General features: G+C 42.1%; 1 protein-coding gene across 7 annotated transcripts in view; it reads left to right on the top strand.

Moving 5' to 3' along the window:
* LOC147022576 (uncharacterized) overlaps nt 1-20,072 on the top strand; it is a 157,321-nt gene that overhangs the window by 101,627 nt on the left and 35,622 nt on the right. For 3 of the 7 annotated variants that reach the window (XM_085887294.1, XM_085887290.1, XM_085887295.1), the window contains exon 5: nt 5,982-6,035. In XM_085887294.1, the coding sequence (XP_085743420.1) occupies nt 5,982-6,035 (54 nt within the window). Of the gene's footprint in view, nt 1-5,981; nt 6,036-14,991; nt 19,218-20,072 lie in introns of those variants that run through there. The other 4 variants (XM_085887293.1, XM_085887291.1, XM_085887292.1 and 1 more) reach the window with 3 other exon arrangements.

The following is a 20,072-nucleotide window of genomic DNA, read 5'->3' as shown; positions in this document are numbered from 1 at the left end:
AAATCATTGCGGCCTGTTCCAAGTCAAGGCATGGTTGAGCAGGCCAAAAAACATGGCGGCTTCAGACCCCAGCGAGGTTACCCAGGAAACGCCTTGAGACCCTCGACAGCGAGGTGGCACAGGATCACCTGATTAAGGATATAATTAAATACAGCCGTTAATTATGCTCAAAATGGGTGTTTTAATAAACCCAAACACACAATTTTCACTCGTGCACTTCTTTGGAGTGTTTTTTTTAGTGTGCATGCAAAGTTTCAGGTTGCTAGGTTTTATAGTTTTGCAGCTACAGATACAGACTGACACACACACACACACACACACACACACACACACACACACACACACACACACACACACACACACACACACACACACACACACACACACACACACACACGCATTGTATTGACATTTATTAGTATAGGTTACCATCGTTGCGCCATGAGTTCTATTTTTTGAGTAATTATGGTTTCTGGACTGGGAGGTTTAAAGTGTTTTTAGTCTTGGTATCTGCGAGAGTTGGCTACACCAGGACCCATCATTGATCTCAGATCTCCAATCGCAGCCCCCTAGTTTGTTGATGACCTTTTTCTTATCTTGCTATCAAGCCCTGAAAGGGCTGCTGTGATTAGTGGAATTGTTTCCTCCTTTGATGCATGCTCATATCTGGTAGGTCACAATCCCCGAGCACATGACAATATTATATTGAATTATTCTTTATTTTCTTTGAACAATGTACTCATAACTGATTTTTGGCTTCTTTTGTTCGTATCGTTACCTCACTATTTCCCGCATTTCATCTCAATTTGCAACGCCATTGGCAGTGTGTGATAATCATTCTGCAGTGGAACACATGGCTCTAAAATGCTGATCGTTGAACATGGACTGCGAGCCGAGTCTTTAGAAAATGCATTTCCATTGTGCATTCTGTGTGAGTACTTCAGATTTCTTCTGAAGAAAATTTGGGTTGCTCGGGTATATTTCTTCCTTAGCAACGGAAATGAAAAGTACCCTTTAATGTATGATTTTTTTATGTACGACTATGAAAATCCACAATAATTGCTTATTTTACCTTTTCGTGCACTAGTCATGGTTTAAATTCAACAAAAACACTGTTATGTCACCGTTGCTGGGGGAAACAGGTCCTGAGAAACCATTCTCGCTATATTGCTATGTTTTGGGCCAGTTCTCATTAACACTAAATTTTCAGACTGAAGAACATATGGTTAAGGGACTCCCAAGATGGGGACTACGAAACTCAAAATTTATGCAAGAGAACATGCCAAGGCCCACAAATTAATGAAATTTTGATAAGAGCAACTGAATCTCATGGAATTGTGAAACTTTCTTTACCCAGGGCCTGTTTCAATCCACTACGCTTGGCATTCTCCGCAGAAACTTGCACAACCTCTTTGCTTGAGGACTTATTACTTGTGCTTCCAGTGGTGGTAAAAGTGTCAGCACGGGATACATGAGAAGTTTTGTGCTGTTGGCTTTGTGTATTAAGACCCAGTGGCAGCTTGATTATTCTCTCTCAGAATGACCTTTGCTGCATGCCAGGAGTTCTGTTTCATTACCTGTGCTGAAACTGATCATGTGGAATTTTTTTCCAGGTGTAATTAGTAGATGGAGTAATGAGTTCATTGACAAAACTTTTTAAATTTATTCCCTACACTGTTCCTTCTCACGTTTCCTTGCTACAGATCTGGAATGAATGTCCCACTAAAGGTCCGGTCACACCTTGACGTTTTAGCCAGCGATGGCAACGTATTAAAATGTATGTAAAACGCTGGCTGACGTTGAACTTTTGATGTTTTTTTTTTCAGATTCGGACGTATTCATAACGAGTTGGTCGTATGCATAACATATTAGTAATGGACACAGAACGTTTCGTTGTGTTATAGATAACTTATACCAATGAATGCTGAACCTGTTGTTGGCCTACACAACCTATGCCCAACGATAGTCTAACTTCGGCATAGCGCGTTGCACGTATCGCCGATGATGTCGTGACGTAGCCTATTAAAAGGCTGACGCACAACGATTCGAATCATAACTGCCGTAGAAATGGAAGTGACAACATCGCGGTCACACCTTGGCGATCTTGCCAGGGTATGCCGACCTAAGAAAAATGTGTCTAAAACGTTGGGGGCACGTCAAATACGGTATGAGTAAGTTTGGTATACGTGAGTAGAACGCTAAAGTACGCTATCATACGTCGTAGTAAGTAGAGTACGTCAAGAAATTTTAAACATGTTCAAAATTTTACGACGTACTCGGCGTATGACACACGTTCCGCATGCGATGGGGATAAGTTTTACACACGATATGCGGACGCTTACACATGTCCACAAAGGCTACTTATAAGCTACTCTATAAATCGAAACACGTCGCGGTAATGTCTTTTTTACGCGAAACTTATTTCTAACTTATGTTTGACGTGCTTTGAACCAATTCTTTACGTAGTCCCAACACACATCGACGTATGTAGACGTATTCCAATGACGTCTTCCGGTCGACAAAAAAAATAAATGAACGTGTTTCTAGCTTACAATTGCCATATAAAGACGTGTTCCCAGCGGTTTTGGGAATTGGTATATAAAAATGCTGCTCATAAAAGGGGAACCCAACAGTGTTTTCGAGTCCTTTTTGAGTCGATGTCCATGTCAGCAGTAACAGTATCAGTATCAGTATCAGTAACAGTATCAGTATCAGTATTAGTATTAGTATTAGTAGTAGTTTGTTCATGTTGGCAGTAGTCGGTGAGTGTGAGGGGGAGGGTGTGGGTTATGATGGATCGTCCTTGCGTCCGTGTGTCCACGGGTAGGTTCATAGGCTGCCACTCTACGATTTAAATGGCTGCATCTCCACTATTGAAAGTAGACGCTTGCGCTCAACAATTGGATTTTTTTACACTCAACGACTTTTAAACGGTGCCACTCTGCTATTTTCATTGTTTACAATGAACGATTTAAATTGCTGTCACTCGCCTTTGTTTTTTGACGCTGGGGTTTGGAAATTTAAAGCGTTTCTTCTGAACGTGTTAAAACGCTCAAACTCGACTATTTTAAATAGACGCTGCCGATGGACAATTGGAATCATAGCCAAGCTAGACATCGAAGTGTGAACATCCTCGTCATGCCGAAGAAAAGTTTGAAGAATGCTGCAAATAAGTGTCCTGGCCGTGGCCGTGGATGCTGACGCAAGGACGATCCATTATACCGATGTCTTTCAGCCTATGAGTAACTTAAAAGTAACGTCTGTCGATGTGTGGCAACGATCGCGTAACGTGCCAACTACACGTTAATCATAGGTTAGAAATAAGTTTCGGGTACGCTAAACATTACCTCGGCGTGTCTCAACTTATGATTAACTTACAAGTAGCATGTGTTGACGTCTGTCAACGATCGCAGACCGTGCATACAACTTGTGGCCAGCGTAGCGGAACGTGTGAGTCATACGCCGGCATACGTCGTGAAATTTCAAGCATGAAAAAATTTGAGGACAACCGAAAAGTACAACGTTTAAAGCCAACGTACAACGACGTATGGCAGTGTTTTTCAGCGTGCTCTCAATGTTATGAAAACTTACCCATAACGTATTCAACGTGTGCCAGCGTTTTAGAAAAAAAATTCAAAAATCGGCATACGTTGGCTGAAACGTCAAGGTGTGACCGGGCCTTAAGACAAAGTGAAGTGATACATCAGGGTAATCTCATTTGCTTTTCAATGGTGGTTGTTGTTTTCTTCAAATGGTGAAATGTTCTATCGTTCATCGTAGTAGCATGATGTTTGCACAATGACCTTTTGAAGAATACCTCAACTCGTAGCTTCAGAATTGTAGTGAATAAATTGCTGTAGAAATATATATTGTATCGATAAATATATATATCAATAATGCACTTATTTCCACCCTAATGTTTCCACTCTTTTGAACCCACAATACTAATAAAGACTTTATTAAGGAATGAATTTTCATGACTACATTAGCATATACAAGGGAGGAATGTGGTCACAAAAATGACATTATGTTGTTTCTGACAGGCAATGAAATCGTAAAGTTGAAGTCAGATCACCGTGCACAGCAACGGTAGCAATGAGCAACTCTGCGTGTTGTCTGACCTCGAGGTTGTCATGGATAAATAGTTCTTAATTGATTCAACCACAATTTATGACTGCCTTTTAGCATTCTCCTCTCTGTAGTAGCACACACCGTGCTTCCCTCATACATCCGTCGATCACATCCTTTATTTAAAGGGTATAGAAAAGCTACATCACGCTCCGGGGCAGAAGACTCCTCCGTCCAGCTCTGGGACGGATGAGAGATCATGTCCCTTTTGCTTCCGACTTTGCAATAGCTAGTTGTATGCACCCAAGGGAGGGGGTGAGGAGGAGGGGGTTTAAACTAAAATGGGCCACAAAGCTTCTAAAAGAAACAAAAAAAAATACTTGGAAAAGTACCATAGAGAAAGGGATGTGCTTCTGCGCAACAAAAGCGTTTGAAAACTTTCATCGTTCACCCAAAGAACTGAGATCTTGCAACTTTTCTTCCTGTATTCTACTTCAGGTACTTGAGAAAGCAACTATCAAATGTATATATATATGTATATATATATATATATATATATATATATATATATATATATATATATATATATATATATATATATATATATATATATGTATATATATATATATATGTGTGTTTGTAGGCGCCACTTGGTCCTGAACTGCTTTTTCAATATCCGCAACTAACCTGTAATCAACAGGCCATTCCGCTATCCTCATCCACCTGGGGACTTGTCTGGCCAGAGATGGTCGCTCCAAACCGAAACGTAAATCGCATGTAGAACAACGACATTAGTCGACATTGTTGTACTTTATTGTGAAGTAGAAAGACTTTCGCAAACGGTGTGGGGAAAAAAATCGTACCTGGAGTTCTGAACATCAGGCAGAGCCATTGGGCCTGTTGAGAACACTGAACAGACTAACCTGAGGTACAACAGGTACCATGGACACATCAATGGTGTTCATTCCCACATATAATATCTTGCATTTCGATTCAGTCATTCCTTTCATTTGATCATATGATACAAGTTTGTTCATCCATTGCAAAGCACCTAACTTGCATTTTTCATTGAAATAAGAAATCTGTTTTCTTTATTTTGTGCTGAGAGTTTATTTCTTTATTTTATGTTTATTTCTTTATCTATTTCGTTATCTATTTATCTCTATTTATGTTTATTTCTGTTTGTTCATGATGGTTAAAGACTCGTTTCTTTCACAAGTGGCCGATGTTGGTTCGATTCCCCGTGGCCACTCAATCTCGCCAACCCACACTTATCAAGCGGTGCGAGTATGCCAAACACCCCTGAACAGTCAAATGAAGGAATTAATCCAACTTATTCACTGCTTGCCATTCACTTATTATTAGGCTTTTCTTTTTCCCTCCTTTCTCCCACCTCTTCGACTTGTTCTTCCTTTCATTTGAGGTTCCAGGTTTGATCATGTTGTTGTCTGTTCTAGCTTATAAAGTGCATTTTCACTGAGATGTATTTTGATACGAATCGGATGATAAGTCCACTGTTCTTTTTATTTTTTTTTTGTGTGCGAAGGAACGAACCTTTACGTTGTGTGTTGTTCATGCCTGATCTTTATCAACAAATGATTCCTATCTTGCTGAATGACTCCATTTCTGCCTGACGACCTCCGTACGGCCCTGCAGTCGCAGCAATGATGCACGATTTTATTCTTTATTTGTTTTTGTTACCATTCATCGTTGCTGTTTGATCAGCATCCAAAACTAAACAGCAGGTGTATAACCAACACCTATTACTTCTCCATATAAACACGAAGCCCCAACGTTGGTACCGAGCATTGAAAATCAAATGAAAGAACCTTTGGTGTGTAAAACTCCCTGTGCACCGTAAAAGTGTTTCTATGTCTTTTGTAATTAATTTGTTTCATTGTTGTTCCTTGCAGAGAATGTTGCTGAAAAAGACCTCTGTGCCAAGAACGAGGGTGGTGAAGATCAGGGTGAGTGGGTTCCATTTCTTCTTCTTCTTCTTCTTCTTCTTTGTAAATTTGATCTTACTGAGATTCATTGTGTGTCTTTTGAAACTATTTAATTTCAATAAGTTTGTTTTTTTTTGTTGGAGCTTAACCTACCGGAATGCTTTTCTGCGAAAGCTTGACCGACTCGCTATTCCCAGGTTTGCTATTAACCTCTTTATCTGCATTTCAAATGTTTGTTTTATACGATGAAGTGAAAGAATGACTTTGAGGAGGTAAATTACATGTGCCATGCAAGACGACGTTCGATTGTGGATTCACGGTGGAGTTGATTCGCTTTATTGTCGTTCACTTTGAGCGGTTCATCATTCGACTGAGCTTAGACGTGTGGAAGCTCAAACATCAAAATAGCGAGAAAATGGGTTTAAAAAAAAAAAAATGATATTGCAACAATAATTAGGAAACAAAATTAATTTTATCTCATCTCACTTGATATGTAATTTATGCATTCACAACCACTCGCCCATGGGATGCTGCCATCAGCCCAACACCAGGTGCTGTCTGACACCATGAAAGGTGGAGCATCGGCACTGACATAACGTTGGGCACATTGTGAAGATTGTCGGAGGGTGAAGCAGTATTACATGTCACCTTGGTCTTCACTGAAAATGGTGTGCTCCACTCTCGTTCATTCTCTGACAATTAGTTGAAGCTACTGCGTAGTTTAGATACAGCGGTATTTGGGTTGTGAAAAGCGAGCGGAATGGAATGAGGCGTTGGGGCGAGGGTGGGGGGTGAAAGGGATTGTGTGCTCATGTAAATCCGTGCAATAGGTGCTTGGAGAGAAATATACATTGCACTTGAAACCAGGTCTGAGAGACTTTATAATCACTGATGATGCAACTAATTCTTATTTACTTGATCTAGTTAGCATTTTAGTGGCTGCCCTAAGTTGCTTGGTGGTGTGCAAAGGATCGACCCACAAATATTGGACTGGAAATCACGTTTAGGGCGACATCGGGTGGGGTAGGCAGATTACCTCCTCCCTGATTGGTCATTAATTAACCGGCTGGGGGTTTTAAACGTGCTAATTCTTTTGGAGGTTCGCTCAATTTTCAGAAGCTTGCAATCTAAATCTTTAATCCTGCTTTTTACGGGATTTCAACCCTCGACCTTTGGGATACGAGTGTGGCGTCTTAAATACAAGGAGCCCACTGGATTATTTGCTTGTACCTAAAACAAACAACATGTCTTTGTCCAAAAGGCAAAACCCAACCGTGTGTATTAGCTGTATGTATTTTTTTGCTCAAGTTAAAAATAAATGGGACCAATGAGAAGAAAAAACAAACAAACACACACGCCACTTAATTTCCCAGTCACGTCTGTGGAGGCATCTATATCTTGCCTTTGTGTGTTCATGAACGGCTGTGAGGCACATGTGACGTCGATGAACAACCTTCCCTTCACTGGAGGTTCGGTTTGTGACTTTAACAAAATCCCTGCGTTGACAGCTATCTCGGTAACCTGAATGCCCACAAGTGAAAGCCAATGAGACGGCTATCTTTGTCCCCTCCAATAGACGATGAGCTCTATGATGCGAGCTCCTTGGCACCGTGTCATAAGTAGCCTTTTGATTTCATGTTGTCCACCCGAGTGGGTTTAACCCTCCAGTGATGTGTATAGTCACTCACAAGCATGGTATCCACTCAACGATTCCTTAACCGGCAAAGCAAGATCACTATTCCTGATCTTTTGGTATCATTCTGGAAGCTTCTTCCAATGCAATCACATTTTGATCAAACCGAGGCCGTTTCGTCGGAGCACTTACCCAGGCCATATAGCAAAAATAAATTAATTTTAAAAAAACAGTGAGTGATCACCCCGGCTCTATTTTATAGTGGGAGGGGAGGATGGTTGATTGGATGTGGGACTGTGAGAAAGGCCCTTGTGGTAACTTGGAAGACCCAGCTGGATTTTGCTTGTGATGGGCAGTAGCTTGACAATGAGTGCATCCCACTCCTTGCGCTTTCCAGACTGTTCGGCTTTGCTTCCACCCTCTCACCTTGTCCGTTTTATTTTAATCATCCACTGCAATGCATATGAACATGGTTTGGGCACAACCACAGTATATGTGGAGTGAATATACCATCAGTTGTGATGTCCTGGCAGGCCAACCAAGTGGCTGCTGCATAAGGCGGCAAGATTATCCAATCCACAGTGATATATGAAGACATTTTTGGTGGGGGGGGGGGGTTTGCCAGAAAGGACATTTTATCCATTGGCTTAAAGTAGAATAACACATTATTGCTTTATTGTGATTCTTCTGTCTGTGGACTGTGACACAGTACATTGTTAATTAGAGAATGGCATTTCTTGTGAAGTAATGAAAGGAATACTGTCACGAGCTATGTTCATGTAGATGGCATGCTTGTCCGAACAGCTAACTCGTCATGCCACTGCTGTGATGATGCATGTTGTATTTTGCTGCCAGCAATGACTTTCCACAACGGAGAAAGGAAAAACATTATATCAGACGTGGGATCAACCACATTTCATCATAGGCTGTTTTTCCAAGACGAACACGTTCTGCACATGTTATACAAAATTTAATCCTGTTGATCAATGATTTTGAGAAAACAACACATTTGGATGTCTGCACAAACACACCACATGACCAAAAGTATGTGGACACCCCTTCTAATTGTTGTAGTCGGATATTTCAGACACATCCATTGCTGACAGGTGTATAAAATCAAGCACACAGCCATGAAATATCAATACACAAACATTGACAGTGGAATGGACCATAGTTGAAGAGCTCAGTGGCTTTCAACGTGGCACCATCATTGGATGCCACCTTTCCACCAAGTCAGTTCATCAAATTTCTGCCTTCCACAGCTGCCCTGGTCAACTGTAAGTGCTGTTTTTGTGAAGTGGAAATGTCTATGAGCAAGAACAGCTCAGCCACGAATTTGTAGGCCACACGCCGAGTGCTGAAGCACGTAGCACGGAAAAATCATCTGTCGTCGGATGCAACCCTCACATCCGAGTTCCATATTACCTCTGGAAGCAACATCAACACAAGCACTGTTCATCGAGAGCTTCAGAAATGGGTTTCCATGGCCGAGCAGCCGCATACAAGCCTAAGATCACCATGCGCAATGCCAAGCGTCGGCTGGAGTTGTGTAAAGCTCACCGCAATTGGACTCTGGAGCAGTTCTCTGGAGTGATGAATCACGCTTCACCATCAGGCAGTCTGACGGACGAATCTGCGATTGGCGGATGCCAGAAGAACGCTACCTGCCCGAATGCAATGTGCCAACTGTAAAGTTTGGTGGAGGAGGAATAATGTTCTGAGGCTGTTCTTCATGGTTCGAGCTTGGCCCCTTCGTTACAGTGAAGGGAAATCTTAATACTACCACATACAATGACATTGTAGACGATTCTGTGCTTCCAACTTTGTGGAAACAGTTTGGGGAAGGCCCTTTCCTGTTTCAGCATGACAGTGCCCCCGTGCACAAAGTGAGGTCCATAGAGAAATGGTTTGTCGAGATCGGTGTGGAAGAACTTGACTGGCCTGCACAGAGCCCTGACCTCAACCCCATCGAACACCATTGGGATGAATTGGAACGCTGACTGCCAGCCAGACATAATCACCCAACATCTGTGCCCGACCTCACGAATGCTCTTGCGGCTGAATGGAAGCAAATCCCCGCAGCAATGTTCCAACATCTTGTGGAAAGCCTTCCCAGAAGAGTGGAGGCTGTTATAGCAGCAAAGTGGGGACCAACTCCATATTAATACCCATGATTTTGGAATGAGATGTTGGACAAGCAGGTGTCCACATACTTTTGCCCATGTCGTGTATAAGTATATATATATATATATATATATATATATATATATATATATATATATATATATATATATATATATATACTTGCAGGTATACCTCGATTTACGTCTTGGATGTGTTCTTGAAAGCTGTGACTTGAATCGAATCATTTTTTTTACAACAGAATACAGTAATGAAGTAAGGCTGTGTGGGGAGGGGGACGTCGTAATTTTTACCTGTAATATTACCTTTTTGGCTTAAACAGAGAGTTATTTAAACAGAGTTTAAATTTAAACACTCAATGTAACACATGCTTTGACAGTAAAAAATTGAATTTAAATAATTTTGTTGAAGTACAATGCAGTAAAATACTGTGGAAAATATGCGGCGGTGGTGGAAGAGAAAGGGGGGAGAGAGTGAGAGTGAGTAATGATCAGATTAAGAAGGATGGACGGCTTACTACTCCTAGTCCTGGCAGAGATTTGTATTGTGTTAAGGGTGCTGGGGATGACCTGCCTCGTCCTCGTGAAAGACACCATTAGGATCTTTAACATCCATCAACTAATGCTAGCAGATGGGACACCCGGCTTAACGGTGTGTACCTCTAGGCCATCCTGTCCGTACACACACATAAACCTATCAAACCAGCCACGGCTTGCAGTCAAGGTCACTCTAGCCATGGCAGCGGAAACGGAACTCTTACTCTCCTTTTTTAAGCCATCATACAGACTTTTAGCTTTCTGCTGTGTGACGGCTTGATTCACAGGTGTCCTCGTTCTATTGATGTCCTAACACATGTCCAGCATACGTTCCATCTTTTCCATGCAAGAGCTCCTTCGTTTCATAATTAACTTGGATGTTAATGGCGGAGCACGCTTAGCACTTTCACAAATTTGTTCTGCATTTTTATAAATTGGACATACAGTTGTTGGAGGCAAACCTCAATGCTGACCAACATCGCCAGCATGATCACCACTTACTATTCTGTGTCCATCCATCCATCGGGCCCATACTCTGTGCAGAGCATTGTTGCTGCCGAAGCAGTCTCCTTTGCTATTCGGCACTATCCTGGAGGGGTCACCACTCCGACGCATGATACTCGAATGGCTCAATCAATTCCAGCTGAGTCAACCCCACCTGGTATTAATTCAACAGCTGAGCAGGATTTGAACTCAGGACCATAGGATCCCAAGCCCACCACCCTAACCATTAAGCCAACACCTGGCATATATTGCACATATAACATCCAATTTCACCTCCAGATTTACAGTTTTCCACACTCTCTTAGACACAGGGTCTCTCTTAAGGCCCGGTCACACCTTGACGTTTTAGCCAACGTATGCCGATTTTTGAATTTTTTTTTTCTAAAACGCTGGCACACGTTGAATACGTTATGGGTAAGTTTTGATAACATTGAGAGCACGCTGAAAAACACTGCCATACGTCGTTGTACGCTGGCTTTAAACGTTGTACTTTTCGGTTGTCCTCAAATTTTTTTATGCTTGAAATTTCACGACGTATGCCAGCGTATGACTCACACGTTCCGCTACGCTGGCCACAAGTTGTATGCACGGTCTGCGATCGTTGACAGACGTCAACACATGCTACGTGTAAGTTAATCATAAGTTGAGACACTCCGAGGTAATGTTTAGCGTACCCGAAACTTATTTCTAACCTATGATTAACGTGTTGTTGGCACATTGCGCGATCGTTGCCACACAATGACAGACGTTACTTTTAAGTTACTCATAGGCTGAAAGACGTCGGTATAATGGATCGTCCTTGCGTCAGCGTCCACGGCCACGGCCAGGACACTTATTTGCAGCATTCTTCAAACTTTTCTTCGGCATGACGAGGATGTTCACACTTCGATGTCTAGCTTGGCTATGATTCCAATTGTCCATCGGCAGCGTCTATTTAAAATAGTCGAGCTTGAGCGTTTTAACACGTTCAGAAGAAACGCTTCAAATTTCAAAACCCCAGCGTCAAAAAACAAAGGCGAGTGACAGGCATTTAAATCGTTCATTGTAAACAATGAAAATAGTTGAGTGGTACCGTTTAAAAGTCATTGAGTGTAAAAAAATCCAATTCTTGAGCGCAAGCGTCGACTTTCAATAGTGGAGTTTGAGCGATTTAGCACGTTCAATAGAAATGATTAAAATTTCCGAGCGCCAGCGTCAAAAAACAAAGGCGAGTGACAGCAATTTAAATCGTTCATTGTAAACAATGAAAATAGCTGAGTGGTACCGTTTAAAAGTCGTTGAGTGTAAAAAAAATCCAATTGTTGAGCGCAAGCGTCTACTTTCAATAGTGGAGATGCAGCCATTTAAATCGTTGAGTGGCAGCCTATGAATAGCAAACCCTACGTCACCGGCAAAGATAAACTGCCGCACGATATGGATAAGTTAGGCTATCGTTGGGCATAGTTTGTGAACGCCGGATTCACGATAATTATTCTTTGGATAATCGTATCTATAAGTAATCAAAGCGCTGTATGCTCCTTATTAGTTCATTGTGCATTTGTCCAACCCGTTATGAAAAGACCTAAATCGTAAAAACAAGCTATAGCTCATTGTTGAAAAAGCCGCACAAAAAATTAGCCGCGAAGAACTTCGAACAATGGTGAAAAGATGTCTCCTACCCGTGGACACGCGGACGCAAGGACGATCCATCATAACCCACACCCTCCCCCTCACACTCACCTACTACTGCCAACACGAACAAACTACTACTAATACTAATATTAATACTGATACTGATACTGTTACTGCTGACATGGACATCGACTCAAAAAGGACTCGAAAACACTGTTGGGTTCCCCTTTTATGAGCACCATTTTTATATACCAATTCCCAAAACCGCTGGGAACACGTCTTTATATGGCAGTTGTAACCTAGAAACACGTTAATTTGTTTTTTTGTCGACCGGAAGACGTCATTGGAATACGTCTACATACGTCGATGTGTGTTGGGACTACGTAAAGAATTGGTTCAAAGCACGTCAAACATAAGTTAGAAATAAGTTTCGCGTAAAAAAAGACATTACCGCGACGTGTTTCGACTGATGAGTAGCTTATAAGTAGCCTTTGTGGACGTGTGTAAGCGTCCACATATCGTGTGTAAAACTTATCCCCATCGCATGCGGAGCGTGTGCCATACGCCGAGTACGTCGTAAAATTTTGAACATGTTTAAAATTTCTTGACGTACTCTACTTACTACGACGTATGAGAGCGTACTTTAGCGTTCTACTCACGTATACCAAACTTACTCATACCGTATTTGACGTGCCCCAACGTTTTAGACACATTTTTCTTAGGTCGGCATACGCTGGCAAGATCGCCAAGGTGTGACCGCGATGTTGACACTTCCATTTCTACGGCAGTTATGATTCGAATCGTTGTGCGTCAGCCTTTTAATAGGCTACGTCACGACATCGTCGGCGATGCGTGCAACGCGCTATGCCTAAGTTAGACGATCGTTGGGCATCGGTTGTGTAGGCCGACAACAGGTTCAGCATTCGTTGGTATAAGTTATCTATAACACAACGAAACGTTCTGTGTCCATTACCAATGCGTTATACATAAGACCAAGTCGCTATGAATACGTCCGAATCTTTAAAAAAAAACATCAAAAGTTCAACGTAAGCCAGCGTTTTACATACATTTTAATACGTTGCCATCGCTGGCTAAAACGTCAAAGTGTGACTGGGCCTTTATCACCACTATCACACTTGCAACTCATGATGAAGATTTTTGAAGGACAGTATGTCTGATCCACGCAAATGCAGAACATAATACAGAGTGCACTTTACACACCGAAGTTACGTCATTCCGAAGTTACGTCATTCAAGTCACGTGCTTTGGCTTTTCCGTCGCCAGTTTTCCTTATCCACCCAGTCAATTGAATTGAATTGCCAGTGGAAGAAAAATGTCCACGTTTTACATGGACAATAATAAAGAATGTTCATGCAGTATGAGCAATGGCCATGGTGGTGTAATGTCCTACTACAATGCCGTCTAATCAGTCAAAATTTACATTACGTACAGTACGACAGGTACAGGTACAACCCGCCAAGGGCACGGGGCACAGAATGCAGAAATGTTCTTCCATCCATGAAACTTGTCTTTGCCGGCACGTACACAGGCACGCACGATTTGTCGTTGACTCATCGTCATTGAGGTATGACGGAGGTTTAATATAATTGGTGAGTAAAATGTTATGATCATTCTGCAAAGATTTGACAACGTATGATGATTTTGAGCTTCCAACACGATATTTCCACTTTTCAGATCTGGCGACACTGTCCGAAGGCTTGCGGCCCACACAGAGCAGCACGGTTTGCCGTGTCGTCATTCTCAGTGTGATGCCGACTCGTCTTGAAACGCCAAACCATGTGTGGCTGTGTGCATGCCAGCGAGCTTCATCATGAAGGCGCTTCCAACCAAAAGTAAAATCTATCTACTCTGCTGATTTGAGCAATAAACAAGAGCAGACCCGGTAGGTCTGTTGGCCTGAGGAAGCCAGCTGTGAAGCGGGTGAAACATCGTCTGAGACCGGGTTTGCTCTTGCTTATTGCTCAAATCAGCGGAGTCGATCGAGTTTACTTTTGGTTGGAAGCACCTTTTTCTTTTTCTTCCTTAATAAACAAAAATATACACACACACACACACAAAAGCTGGGTCAACCAATCAAAATGGGGTTCTTAAGGGGAGTAAAACATCAAGAAGATCATTGTTTAAAGCTGTGGAAACAAAAATTAACTCGGGAATGCAACACGGCAATGATAGCCTCCTCGGGTCAAATGGCCTCCTCATTTCCTTGTTTAAGCTCGTGCAGGAGGATGTGACCACTCCTTGCACTCGGTGAAGTCCCACAGAGACTCTGGATCCTTTGTATGTTATGTACTAACAAATACCACCCATCGCTTCGCTGATGGGAATACTGAAAGGGAGATGGAGGGGTGAGAGGGGCGGGGGAGAGTGATGGGGAGGAGGGGTGGGAAGGGAAGCCAGCTTGAGGTAAGAGGAATGGAAGGCAGACATGGGGTAAAGCATTAATTTCGTTTCATACTGTTTCATCAAAATGATTCTGCATAGAATGAGTGAAGATGGAAACAAAATAATGTCTGAAATCCATTTTCTACAGTCATACAATAAATACCGTCTGGAGACAAACACCGCCAGGACACGTCCGGTGATAAACACCGTCCAGAGACAAGCACCGTCCCAACGCATCTGGAGCCAATCCGTCTGGAAACAAACTCCCGTACGGACATAAAAGCCACCCAGACACGTCCGGAGATGAACAAGCACCGCCCAGACAGGTCCAGAGAGAGAGAGAGAGACGTGTGTGTGTGTGTGTGTGTGTGTGTGTGTGTGTGTGTGTGTGTGTGTGTGTGTGTGTGTGTGTGTGTGTGTGTGTGTGTGTGTGTGTGTGTGTGTGTGTGTGTGTGTGTGTGTGTGTGTGTGTGTGTGTGTGCGCGCGCATGCTAAAGAGAGATGTCAACAATTCCTTTTTAATTAAGGAATTTTTTTTCCATAAAGGTAGACAGGTAAAAAGATATGTACAGGCCATGAAATCCACAAATGCAAATGGGTAAAAAGATATGTACATTGTACAGGTCATGAAATTGATATTTATAAAGTCATGAAAATACACATTTTTGAAACGGTTCACATAAGACCAATAAGAAAGCATTACGGAACTTATAAGTTTATTGTGAGGACTCCGTCAGTTAAACTGCACAAGAAGCACTGTGCACACTCTCGTTTGTGGAAATGCCCATAGTCATCACAGGAGAATTCCACGTACACTCAGGACGACACCAAGGACCTAAAACAAAAAAACACAGCATCATCCACTGGAAGCAGACTCTTCAGATTTTTTCTCTTCCTGTTTAAATATACACGTATAACCATTTTTGCCTCAGTGATTAAAAAGTTGGTAAAACAACATTCATCCTTTCATCTAGGTTTAATACTAAGACCAAATATAAAAGCACGTGGCACGTGCAAAGTGGTGTCAATCTTGGGCACCCAACAAAGGCATGAAAAAGGGTTTCTTGGGCATCACAAAAAGAGCACTTTTTGAGGGTATTTGGACACATTCGGGGGTAAAATGTGATGTGCCATCCGCCACTGTAAATCTCTGGTACGTTTAGCGATGGGTGTCTTGTACATGGAAAACCACTGGATTTCTGTATGAGGTTTAGCTTCGGAGCAACCCTCTCCAGTGAGCTTGTGGCTCCACAGGTTCAAGAGAAATGAGTGTCTTGATTCGCAATAAATACATGAAAGGTTTTTCTATTTTCATAAAAGAAGTAAAGCCATGAAAACAAACAAGGAAGTTGGGGGAAAAGAGGAGAAGGCTGAGGTGAAGGTAAAGTGGCCTCTGTCTGTGGATCCCATTTCAAGCCAGATTTTTTAAAGACACTAAGAAATGGCAGAGAATATCTTCTCTATGTATCGGATGGACCGAACACCGGTAGTTACGTGCGAAGAATGTTCTCTAAAATGTTTGACTTTCGTGAGCCCGGCATCAATAAATGGCTGCATAAAGGAACGGTCGCTACAAACCCCTTCAAAGATGGGATTTAAAGAGATTGGTTCTTTTAAATACCAGGGGATGGAACAAACACTGGCATCACAACGAACGGTGACCGCCTGCCGAGCTTTGAGCATACTTCTGTTGAAAAAATTGGGACCGGCATTGAATCCACTCTCTCCAGCTTCAGGAGAAACAGTTCTTGGCTGAAACCAAGTTTTCTGACCTGCTTGAGCAGAACATTGGCAAAGGCCTTTCACGTGGTTTCAGCGTATAGTAGTTTCCGAAGGGAAAGGAGATGGAAGGCCATCACTTTACAGGAGACGTCAACCAGTCCCAGTCCACCTTCAGCAGTTCACAAGCTGAGAACACCAGGCCAGTAACAAAAAATTAACAAAAATGCTTTGAATCTTTTTTTAGAATACCGGAAGGGGGTTGTAGCACCATGGACACCTATGCCATAGCATTGATGTGACCAAATTGTTAATCACAATCCTTCTACCGCAATATGGAAGTTTCCTGAGCAGGCTCTTCCAATTAGAGAGTCGCTGCTCGATTTTGAATACCTATGAATCCCAGTTTTATAATGTATAATTCTGAGTACCAAGAAAAACACCAAAATAGAAAATGCTGTCAAAAGCCCAGTTGAGGTCTCTTGGCAGAGTTGAAGGCGAAACATTTTGTGGACCCAAGTAATGGGCCTTGCTTTTTCCCCCAAATTGATTTTGGTGGAACTTGCCAGACATTTTTTTTTAGTTAACTGCACTAAGGTAGAGACATCATTGTCCAAACGAACAACTGCACACAGATCATCTGCATAAGCAGTAGCTTTTACAGGATCGGGATGAGGAAGGAAACCATGAAGCTGTGCTCACAAAGAAATGAGCGAAGGTTCAATGGAAAGGGAGTACAAGGAACTGGATATAGGACACCCTTGCCGAATGCTCACTGCGAAAGGCCTGGCATAGTATATTGTTGATTTTAATAGGACTATAAGTGTTTGTGTACAATAAGCGAACATAAGAAATAAACAAGTGTCCAAACCCAAAACCCCGTAACACAGAGAAAAGGTACCGGTGGTCGTTGATGTCGAAAGCTTTTTCTTGATCGAAAAACAACAATCCAGCATTCCTCTGTTCAATGTTGCAAATGTCTATGATGTCACACACTATGAAAATATTGTCTTGTATTATTCTTCTGGGATGTGATAGGATTGATGCGGATGTGCGACTTCTCCGACGACGTTTCCAAGGCGATTGGCAAAGAGCCTTGGAAAATATTTTTTAGTCCGTGCATAGCAAGGAGATTGGACACCAGTTTTCCACCTGCTGCAGGTCTCCATTCTTTGGTATTCGGGCAAATACTGCCCTCTGGCAGCTGAGTGGCAGTTGGCTGGATTGTAAACTGTCAGAAAATATTTCAAAAAGTTCCATTCCAAAGAGGTTCCAGAAAACTTTGTTGAACTCTACAGGGAGTCCGTCTAGGCCAAAGGTTCTGCCGTTCGGCAAGGCTTGCATTGCACCAAAGAGTTCATCTCCATTGTACAGAAAGATCTATACTGCTGACAAAATATTGCGATTTGTGCCTTTGTATTATCTCACCATTGGTTGAGGGAAGAGAAAGAAGGCTTCCGCAAAAGTAGCATGTCCCAGAACACCCGAAAAGCTTCAAGGAAAGCTTTTAGAATCCTCTAGACCTTGATCCTCGAGAAGGCCCACATTAAAAATGCAATGTGCAGTGCCAAAATTCCGTATAGGAGAAAGAAGAGAAAAGGTGACCATGTGATGATCGGAAAAACCAACCGGTAAAATTTGTATATTCCCCACAATGTTAGATACTATTTACATAAACACGATCTAGCCTATTCAAAGGAAAGTCGACCGTTGAGACAGCGACACCATGTATTTTATCGTACAAGGGGGTTGTGAAGTCTCCACATATCAACGAAAGAAAATTTGGTTAAAATTCTTGCCAGCGGGACAGTCCCAGCTGGGTGAGGTTCTTCAGCATTCCGGTCCATGGCATAGTTCAGAGTACAATTTGAAGTCCCCACACAAACAAACAAGACTATTAAAATCTACGTGAGTGAGTGATGTTTCCAACTGTGTGAAGAAGGTGACCCTGTCAGTGCTGTCACTGGATGAGTAAATATTGAAAAAAAGTGTGCTTGTAACTGTTGTCGGTGAAAGACAGAAATTAGGTGTCCCTTAATTATGTCTTCAAAAACGATGTCATTTGGAAGAAAATAAGATCGCTAAAAGAGAGCTATATCGGCTCTCAGGCAAGCCAAACTGCTAAAAAAAATTAACCATTGGCCGTTCATCAATCTTTCGCAAGAAGGACGTACATCTCGTTTCCTGTAAGAACAAGCTGTCAATCTACTTTTGCTCAGCAAAGAGTTTGACTTGGGTCTTACACAATGGGGACCACCCCCCGTTGATATTCAGGGAAGCTATAGAAAAGATCACGATGTGAGGGGGAAAAAAAGGAAGAGGGTTATACAGCAAAAGATTGATCAACTTGAAGCTCTTCCTTCGCTTGAAGAATGTGCTTTTTAAGGCGGTGCATTTCTCGTTCCCCAACTCCGAGTTCGCTGGACTTTACGACGATGTGTTTCACAGAGGTTATGAAGATTTTTAGATCTGTAAAGAAATCTTTCACTTTTACTCACTTCTTTCGAAAAGTGTCTGAGGATTTTTAGGATTCCTGCAGGTGTTATGGTCGGCTTACCCTCCACCTCATGGGGCAATAGGGACTCATTCTAGGCCTCAATGCTGATGCCAGAAGTGAGTGATGAGGCTCCATCGGAGTCGTAGTTTAATTGACCTGGGTCAATTCCACTTTCTAGAGGGAAGGCAGGTGCTGGGGCAGTAGATGCTGCTTGTGCCGTTCTGTGAATGTCTGCGGTGGTTTGACGCATCTGTGTATCAGATGCTAATGCCACGGGAGTTGTGAGATTTACTTCATTACCCACTATCGTGGAGTACATGTGGCGTTTCAACGACAGAGACTGTACATTCCATCTTTGTACAGTCTGAGATGCCGTGTAGAACAACCTCCTCAAGAACAACCTTGAAAACTGGAGCCAAAAATCGTGTGACAAACAGACAGACAGACATTGCAGACCAACATACTTGGCAAAAAAGTTTTTTTTGTAACACACAAACAAACAGACAGAGAGGGATGAAAACATAACCTCCTTCACCTTCGGTGGTGGAGGTAACAATTCATGAATACATCAAAAAGAAAAATCAAGTGTTCAATTTCTTGCACAACAAAGAAGATTTTTCACACACCACTTGTCAATAAAGTATTGCTCTTTCCCTTACTTGCTACAGTCAAGGTACTCCAGCTGGATTCGAGAAACAATTAAAGTTCTAAAAGTCAGTAATATATTACAAACAGAAAGATCACCACTTTCCAGCATCTTTTTTTCCTTGTTTTATAAATTGACATTTTCGCCTGAGCAACCAAAAAGTTAGCCAAAGCAGTTTCAGGTTTACGTACAGAGGACATAGGGTAACCACAAATAAATTTCACAGAGGAAAAGAAAAAACTCAGTTTCAAAATGTTATCATGTAAAAACTTAAACAAGGGAACGAGTCTTGTGCACCGAACATATGCATGATACAGCGTTTCACGATTCTTACAGAAAGGGCACACTTCAGAAATTTCATGGGAAA

Source organism: Eptatretus burgeri, chromosome 7 (assembly GCF_056783735.1).
Source record: "Eptatretus burgeri isolate ZD-2024b chromosome 7, Ebu_testis_v1, whole genome shotgun sequence".
Taxonomy (NCBI): Eukaryota; Metazoa; Chordata; class Myxini; order Myxiniformes; family Myxinidae; genus Eptatretus; species Eptatretus burgeri.
Note: the sequence above shows the minus strand (reverse complement) of the source record. Positions and strands in the feature narration are given on the sequence as shown.